The following is a 9,363-nucleotide window of genomic DNA, read 5'->3' as shown; positions in this document are numbered from 1 at the left end:
AGTGTCAATTATCTCATCCTTTTGATGATATATATTGATTTGTGACTGTTTGCCACGCAATGTTGTTCATCTCATCCTAATCATATTTGTTTCTTTCACAAGATAGATGCACATCACTCACCCACGAGCTCATCCAACACGTACTTGACGAATGAAAAGCATGTCATCAAAACAAATCCGAACCATGAGCAGCATCATACAGCCACGCGAAGTGGGCACACTCGCAACAAACCTGACGTGTCTAGACCAGCACGATCATGTCACACGGCCCAAACAGGATAAAAAGAGGAGGATAGATGACGTGGCGTAGAAACTTCCAAACAAAACGGCCCACAGAAACCACGCGAGGAAGGCGTCAATACGGGCAAACAAAAGGGGCGAGATCGTAAGATCGCCGCAGAAGAATTCCCAGCTGCTCTGCGCGCAAAGGTGAGTTTTTTTTTTTTCAGATCCTACGATTCGTCCCAACTCTCGTGCTTATCTCCGGCTCTCCCCCGCGGCCTAATCCACCCAATCTTTTTGATTCAGAAGGTGCGGAGGGTGGTGCCTGGTCCAGATCTCGTGGCCGCCATGGCGGAGAAGTTCGCGGAGTCGGCGGTAAGGATTTTTTCCGCGAGCTCTTTCTTCTTCGATGCGTTTGTTTCAAGGTCGCTCTTCTGTGTAACTTAGATGTTGGGAAGCGGTGTAGGTAGTGTTCAGATCTGCGTTGACCCCAAAACGCCCAGATCTGGCATTTGCCTTGCCCGCTCCAGCGGGCTATCAAGTCACCGTGCCTTGCCAACCGAGTTGCAGCGCGCGGTGGGCCGGTGGCCACGGCCTTTGCCTGCGTCACCGACGTCGTCATGGACATTTGCCCATCTTGCGTATTGTGTGGGCAGATAGTTAGATCTGCAGAACTAGTGCCATAGTTCCATCATTAACATGTGTTATCTCATCTCGGTAGTTGTAATTTTAACAGCATACCATCGATTTTATATACCATAAAGAATGATTGCAAAATGCTGAATTGTTCTGAATAAGCTTTGGTTTTTCACTCGCCAAATGTGGTGATTGTTGACAGCTCTATGTACTTACGTAGTGAGTGTTTGTATATTCGATCAATTTTCTGTTCATTTGGTTGAACCTGTGGCCTATCCCTAGCCGTCTTATGTTAATACCTGAGGTTTGTTTAATGTGACTATGTCTATTGTTGGTTTAGCAAATTTACGACACTTGTCTGCAGCTCTTTCAATGATATACATATGGCCTTGTAGTTATTGCCTAAATTGTAATTCCACACCGTAAGCTCATTGTTGAATCCATTAAAATTAAATTGGCCGGTGACACACATTGTCTTGCTGTTTAAATCAATATTTAGTTTCAGACGCTGCTAGATGTTCTGGATATTCCTGTGCATCTTTGTGCCAGCTAACAAATTATTGTTTGAAAAGGAAGATTTTATTGTTCTCCTAAACTTAAATTGGTTACTATAAATTGACCACTTAGCTTCACCCATCCTATTTCACTCCACTTCAGCCAGGGCTACTTGCATTCCTAGATAGTGCAGTTGAGTGTAACAACATGCAAATATAGAAAGGACAGCCTTATTAATATGTTCAAACTAAGATTTTTTCTGTGCTGTTGTCAAATTGTGCAACTGCAGACAACGATCTTAGTAGTGGAAGCGAATTGTTATATATTGGAAGCGATCATTGATAATGATAAGCTGCCAATTAGCATTGTTTATGAAACTCTGAACATACCAAACTGTTAAGTTTGCGTCTTGTTTTTGTTAACCTTCTGCAAGCTCCATGAACTTAAATTTGCTGTTATTTCGAGTATATATTATAGCTTCTGATTGGTTGTCTCCTTGTCTTCAGAACAATGTCATCGTGGAAGAGGCTAGCAAGGGCCTGAACCCTGCAATGATAGTCCTGCTTGTGGTTGTGAGCTTCCTGCTGATTTTCTTTGTTGGGAACTATGCTCTCTACCTGTACGCACAGAGGACGATCCCTCCAAAGAAAAAGAAGCCAGTCTCCAAGAAGAAGCTCAAGAGGGAAAAGCTGAAGCAGGGTGTTTCTGCACCAGGAGAGTGAAGAGATCCATCAGTCCCTCATGTTAATTACTCTTATCCTGGGCTCCTTTTTTAACCTGATAAAAATATACCAGCTGGAGCTGCAGTGTTCAGTGTCTGTTTATGTAGAAGCTTTGTGTTAAGTGGTACATTGGTCTTGGACAACTTATTTCGGCGAACTGATAAACTTTAGAGTAAATTGAGCTGCTCTGCTGTTGCCGGTTTATAGTTTTTGTCTTTAATTAAGAAAGAACTTTGCTGGTGATTGTTTGTGCCTATCTTGTGAAACCTGTGTAGTGTTTTGCGTTATGTCTTGTTGTAGTCATCCTTCTTTCTATAACTCTTCAAATTTCATGCTGCCAAAATATATCTTCACAAGGCTAGTTCAAAATTATAAAAAAGAGCGAAAATGGTTAGACCGTTTTCATCAATGTTATTTTCTTCAGTGTATCCATTTCCCAGGCTTCTGATTTTACTTGGGGAATGATTTGTTTGTCTTGGATTCAAATGGGACTACCATGGAAATGCTGGAAGAATGTATCCCCATTGTAGCCTCTTGAGTCGTTGCAAACTATATAAACTCCAGGTCATTTCAAAACTCTGAATGAGATTTACAACCAAAGTTGATGCGTTTGCCGAGTCCACAACACCAAGTTGATGCGTTTGCCATTATCGACTCAAGATTTTTCTTTTTTGTGAATGACTATAGATTACGCGGAGATACGAAAAAGTTAACTTGCTCTAAAAGTCCCTTCAATTCAGCTTTCCCAACCAACTTACACTAGGAAAAAGCTAAATGTTACCTAGTTCTGTTCGTGTGGTAGAGTTCTACTCAAATTTGTTGAGGTTGATCCAAGAAAATAAGGTGGTTAGAGAATTATAAAAATGATTATTTCCTTTGAAATGAAGTCATTTGAATGTTACTGCACAAATCGATACTTGGCTATCAATACGAATATAAACATTTTCCCGGTGCGTGGGGACACAACTTCCACAAAATCCAGAGTTTCACGGCTACTCCAACCAAACGAATTTTCAGGTTTCCACAGTTCTTAGGGCATCTCCAGCGGCGCGACGCAAACGGACGCTCAGCGACCGTTTTCGTCCGCCGTGACCGGAAATGCGTCTGGGGCCTGTTCCAGCGGGGCGACGCAAAGTGACCGGGCCCAAATATGTGCCAGCGATGCGTCTCTGCGGACGTCCGGAAACGTCCGCTCATGTCTGGCGGACGTTTCGGCTGGCCCGCCTGGCAGCGACCTTGCGTTGATGCGTCTTCTCAAATGCGCCAGCGATTGCAAAGCTGCGTCGCTGCATCGTTTCGGCACACTGCGCCACTTTAATGGCGACGATGCCTCGGCTGCCGAGCGGCCGCCCACCTCCGCCAACCAGGTTAATGGCGACGCCACGTGTCCCGCGGCCACCGCATGCCGCCGGCCTATATAAAGGGGGCGCGCGTTCTTCTTCCTCATCCACTCCTCCAAAGAAACCCTAGCCGCCACAAAGCTCGACCGTAGCGCTGCCTAGGTGTTCCTGCGACGCAGCCAAGCCCGCGAGGAAGTCCATGGCCGGTCCTGGTGGCCGGCGAGGCGGTCGAGGCCGCGGCCCTGGGCGCCCCCGTGGCCGGGGCAGGGGCCGCCGTGGTGGAGCAACTACGGCCCCACGCTCGCCGTCGCCTGCGCCCTCCTCGTCCTCGCAGGAGGAGCGCTGCTTCGACTTCGTCCTCCGCATCGACGACGACCCACTCGCCATCAAGCGGCTACCGGACAAGTTCGCCGAGTTCATCGACGGCGTCGAGCCGGCGCACTTGTAGCTACGGGAGGCCAGCTGCAACTTCTGCCGCTGGACCGTGGAGGTCCTGTTCGACGGGCAGGGCAAGATGTACCTGCACACGGGGTGGGACAAGTTCGCCCGTGACCTCGACCGCGAGCCCGGCTGCCAGCTCACCTTCCTCTACGAGGGGGACGGCGAGATGATCGTCAAGGTGTTCGACGACACAGCCCGACGACTCCGGCTCCGACACCGATAGTTAGAACGTTGAGTGTTCTTTCTTTGCAGCGAATCTTGCTACAGGCCAGACGAAGCCAGTAGTCGAGGTTTCTGGATGTTCGCTTCATCGGTAGAACCAACAAGGGCACCATCTCCTCCCGCTGGATTTTCCAGTTTGGGTGACTGGGTGCCCTTGAATGTTCTTTCTTGGCAGCGAACATACGGAAATCAACACAACTGGCTTCTATTTTTTTAAATTTTATATTTGTGTCAACCATGGTTCAAACTATATGTTAGTTTGTGTAAACCATGTTCCAAACTATGTGTTAGTTTGTGTCAAATCATGTTTCAAAATGTTATATTTGAAACTATGTTTAAATGGAGAAGAGAGAAAAAAGGGAAAAAAAATAAATGCGTCGCCCCGCTGGAGCAGACCCCAGACGCAAACGGACGCGCGGACAAAAACGGTCATTTTTGCGTCCGCAGCGCGACGCAAACGGACGCTCGCGGACATTAAAATGCGTCGCGCCGCTGGAGATGCCCTTATCTCACAGCTGCTGTTGTCCCAACGGCTTTTATAAAATCTACAGTCTAAGGATGGCAATGGGCAGGGTATGGGCAGGGTAGAGCAATACCATACCCATACCCGTATAGTCAATGGGTACAAACTTCTACCCATATCCGTACCCATGGGTATAAAACTTTACCCATACCCATACCCGGCGGGTACCCGTACCCATTGGGTACCCGGTGGATAAGTTAAATTGTACACAAGTCAATCAAAATTTTACATTTATCAATAACAATTTCGATTAAAAAATTAATTATCTCAACTCAATAATAGGTAGTTGAGTATAGGGATGGCACCCGCAGGGTATGGGTACGGGTAGAGCCATCCCATACCCGTACCCGTCACCTTTATTCTTACCCGTCACCCATACCCATATCCGTCAACGGGTACAAGTTTTTTTCCATACCCGTCACCCGACAGGGTAAATGGGTACCTGTGGGTAAAAATATCCGCGCTTATAACATATCAAATTGATTAAAAAATATGACAAGAGGTGAAACGATCCTAAATAGGGGTCTAATCCTCACTAACCTACCAACGATTGTGAGACCGGGGAGCATGAGCTTCAGCCTAGCAACATGAAGGTATGATTATGGAAAAATTAAGTAGTTTAGAATATTGCAGTGACCTACTTGTTAATTTTAGATGGGTACATGGGTACGCGGGTATGGGTTCTATGATCCCATACCCATACCCACTCTACCCGATGGGTATGATATTTTCCCATTTACAAACCCATGGGTAATATGTTGTCCCAAACCCGTACTCCTATTGGGTTTTTACCCGGCGGGTACGCGGGTCATGGGTACCCATTGCCATCCCTAGTTGAGTACATAACAATTAACATAATATAAACATCACATTCTCATATTCCAACTCATAAGTAACAAAGTAGACGTGTCACGTAAGAATTTAACAATAAACGGGCAGGGTATGGGTATACGCACGGGTACGAGGCTATACCCGTGCCCTGCCCATGACTTAATGGGCAGGGTATGTGTACTACCCATGAGCATAAAAGTCTACCCATACCCTGCCCATGCGGGTACGGTACCCGCGGGTACCCGTACCCGTGGGTAAAATTGCCATCCTTATTACAGTCCAACCAAACACACCCTATGTATCTAACTTTGTGGATGGCCAAAGGCAATGATGTGAACTCCATAGCTTCCATCCCCCCTTGACTGGCTGATTAACTTTGTGGATTAAGATGATGAATTTTCCCATGAATCTATCTGCCTAACAGATTAAGCTGAGAGTGGCCATCTCTCTCCCTTCCTCTCACACCCATCGATCGATCAGTTGCACTAACTCAACTACGAAAACCGACGCCCAGTCCAAAGGCATCTCCAGTGCAGTGACGACTGACAGACGACAACCCACACCACACGGGCACACGGCACACGGCACACCACAGTAGTATTTGTGTATCTTCCAAGCCTCGCGTTGCAGACGGCTTGTCCCCCTCGCCTTCCTATCTAATTCTCAGCTGCCGCAACGCTTCCTAGCTTTAGGCCTTTTAGCTAGCCAGTAGACACTCAAAAGGAAGCTATGCCCAACGGCCCAAGTGGTATGGTACCTAAAACATACACAAGCTAGGCGACATGCATGGATGCGTCGGCTCACCAGAATCACTTCCCCCGCACTGCACTGCTCCGGTCCCGAATCCCCCGATCGAGCTCAAGCGCCAGAGAAAGTGAGGAAGAGTTACTTGCACTCGACCCCAGGCCACGACAGACAGAGGCTAGCTAGCTCACCTAACGCCAACTGCACAAGTGCAGATAACAATACGGCGACAATACAGTACGTCCAGCCGAGATGGTTTCTGACAGAAGCGATCGTTGGGTGTTCGGCGCACGCACGTACGCCGGCCGCTCGCTCTCCATCGATCGCCCCCACATGCATGCGATGCAATGCAATGGCCAGATTTTTCTTTTATGCAAAGGCCAGATGAGATGGAATGATGCCTGGGCCTGGCTTTAGATCATTATATCCCCTTTGGCTAGCTTTACCCCCTGTGCGACGCAGCCGTTTCACCCTCTCCTCTCCCTTTTATACACTGATCGATCGCATTCGTATGCGGCCATGTTGCACGTTGCTTAGAGACTCGGCATGCCAAGGCTAAAAGCGACAGGGAGCTTGTGGCTAGCAGCCGGTTGGTGATATAAGTGGCCGGGTGCCGGGGAAGAGAGGAGGAGGAGAGAATAAGCAAACGAGCTAGCTAGCCAGAGAGGGTCGTCGTCCTGCAAGAGAGTGAACATCTCGTCGATCGATCACGTACGAGCGTGCGAGGATGCAGGGCGATGTGGCGGGCGGTGATCAGCAGCCGATGCAGATGGTGCTGCGGGTGAAGCACCCGTCGTCTCTCTCCTCCTCCGAGGAGGGAGCGGGGGAAGGGGAAGGGTCGTCCAGGTCGGCGCTGTCGGTGTTCAAGGCCAAGGAGGAGCAGATCGAGAGGAAGAAGATGGAGGTCAGGGAGAAGGTCTTCGCGCAGCTCGGACGCGTCGAGGAGGAATCCAAGCGCCTCGCATTCATAAGACAGGTACGTACGTGATTCGGGTACCAGGCTACAGACGTGTAGCAATAGCAACTAGCAAGCATGTCCACCTTACCCAACCACTGTCTGCTGTTACCGGTAGTCCCGTACAGAACTATGCTGCCGTTTCACCCAAGGACCGTATGCCGTTAGTATAGTTGGTTCGAAAAGATAGTCGGATTCCAACCCATGGAAGATTTTCTTATAAAGTCTATCTGGTCAAAAGAAATTAGTTCCCCCAACAAAATATAGATTGCATTCTCGTACCATTATTTTGTAGAACTTGTAACGAGAGGTTAGACTTCTTGAAAAATTTCTTTGTATCGACACCTATGTCATAGACTAGCTTAATCGATATATGTCGAGAATTACTGCATTTTTCCTGTGGTGTCGAGCAGGTCAAACCCACTTATCGATCCAGACTTGAGCTATTACTGCATATCGATCGCTCGGCTAAAGCGGTGGTGCAGTAATTTTTGGATATTTTTTGAATATTATTTCTGCTATTTCACAAAATAAAAGCAATATTAAAAAAAACATCACAGTGGCAAGTTCTGTTTCACCCATATAAGCATCATGGGTGCCTTTTTTTTTTTTTTGAGGAAAATGGGTGCCTTTTTGTTGTGCAGACTCTTTTGGCAACTAGGTCCTAGTGAGACAGGCCCCCTAATAGCCCATTGGAGTCCAGTCCAACCTTATTTTAGAGAGGCAAGGCCTGATTTACAATGCTTTAAGCATCATGCACCTTGGTGCGTTTCGAGCACCTGAAGCGATGCCAAATGTTAATCTGGCTTTTAGAACCGCCACGCAACGTTGTGGCACACGGTGAAGCCATGGCCCAAGAAAATGCATGCAAGCAAATGCAAGATGTTGCAGTTGAACCTAGTGAGCTCGACCGAGCTCCAAGGCCCAAGCACTTCCTAAGAGACTGCATTCTTGCACAAGTTGTGTGATCCTACCAAAACTATTTTATCTGAAATGTTACATCATAAACCAAATACTTTTGTTTGTAGGAGCTGGAAGGGATGGCGGATCCTACCCGGAAGGAGGTCGAATCTATACAGAGGCGGATCGACACAGTTAACCGCCAGCTCAAGCCTCTTAGTAAGAACTGCGTCAAGAAGGTGAATGCAGAAATGCTTCCTAAGAATATATATCTTAAGATAATGACTTCTTTACAAGTATATAGTTAACACTGAAGAAGGTATGCTAGAACAATCTTTTACGTGATACTGTATATTGTATATTTCCAGCTGACATATGGATTTGTTCGTGAACTAAAAAACAATTAACAGGAGAAAGAATACAAAGAGATTCTTGAGGCTTACAACGAGAAGAGCAAGGAGAAGGCGCTACTTGTCAACAGGCTAATAGAGGTGAACTGAATATCATCACCTCATTTCTCTTAGTTAAAGATTTGGTGTGGATCACTGTACTCGACTCTTCATTTGGCAAATCTTCAGACATAACAAAAACTTGTTAATTAACTAACATAACCTCTGTCTCTCGCAGCTGGTGAGCGAAAGCGAGAGGATGAGGATGAAGAAGCTTGAAGAGCTGAATAAGACAGTCGATTCGCTCTACTAGACAGACGTCAGTTAATGTTAATCGCCCTGGCCTGCCGGGAGCTTAATTCCTCTGTGCAATCTCCGTCCCATGGATTTGTTCATGTTCATGCATGTATGTGATCTGTGTCAGCTTATTGTAACTTTCGATGTCGTGAGCGATTCTTGTTGATTTTCCGTTTCTTCTGATTAACTGTTTTGAGTATTGTTGCACTGTCAGTGTCAAGTAAAACTGACGTATTTAAACGAAAGGGACCAAGGAACAAGACTGATTGGAAAAAGATGAATACGACGGCGTGTGTCAACCATTGTGGTGGTATTTGTTAAGTGGTGTTCGTCCGTTGTCGTCGTTGTTAGCTGTAGCTAAACAGAGTGTGAGAAATCCATTATTCCATTAGCAGTGGCTAGTTATTGCTAGAAGGGCAGTAATACTACCTAGCGCTGTCACAAAAAGGGGAACTAGATTTTGCTGCAGGAATTCTGATTTCAAGGATCACCAGCTTAACCTTATTGATCCTGCAGATCTAGCCTCCCTCCCCTGTTCCTTTGAGCACCTACAAACAAGTCTTCAGTTTTGTCTCTGAGCCACCAGGCATGGTTAGTAACCACCCCCACTCATATCGAATTTGTTAGGTGTCTGCTGCTAACCAGG

The 9,363-nt window shown here is 46.8% G+C and overlaps 2 protein-coding genes across 2 annotated transcripts; both read left to right on the top strand.

The window, feature by feature from the left end:
- Positions 1 to 278: 278 nt before the first annotated feature.
- LOC127334693 (DNA-binding protein S1FA) lies at positions 279 to 2,318 on the top strand. The gene is made up of 3 exons (XM_051361221.2): positions 279 to 429; positions 529 to 597; positions 1,860 to 2,318. The coding sequence occupies exons 2-3, from the start codon at positions 571 to 573 to the stop codon at positions 2,073 to 2,075; spliced, it is 243 nt and encodes an 80-aa protein (XP_051217181.1). The 5' UTR covers positions 279 to 429; positions 529 to 570; the 3' UTR covers positions 2,076 to 2,318.
- A 4,437-nt stretch (positions 2,319 to 6,755) lies between these two features.
- Positions 6,756 to 8,904, top strand: LOC127334692 (uncharacterized). The gene is made up of 4 exons (XM_051361220.2): positions 6,756 to 7,152; positions 8,160 to 8,270; positions 8,442 to 8,522; positions 8,659 to 8,904. The coding sequence occupies exons 1-4, from the start codon at positions 6,904 to 6,906 to the stop codon at positions 8,731 to 8,733; spliced, it is 516 nt and encodes a 171-aa protein (XP_051217180.1). The 5' UTR covers positions 6,756 to 6,903; the 3' UTR covers positions 8,734 to 8,904.
- Positions 8,905 to 9,363: the final 459 nt, after the last annotated feature.

The sequence above is a fragment of the Lolium perenne genome, chromosome 2 (assembly GCF_019359855.2).
Source record: "Lolium perenne isolate Kyuss_39 chromosome 2, Kyuss_2.0, whole genome shotgun sequence".
NCBI lineage: Eukaryota > Viridiplantae > Streptophyta > Magnoliopsida > Poales > Poaceae > Lolium > Lolium perenne.
Note: the sequence above shows the minus strand (reverse complement) of the source record. Positions and strands in the feature narration are given on the sequence as shown.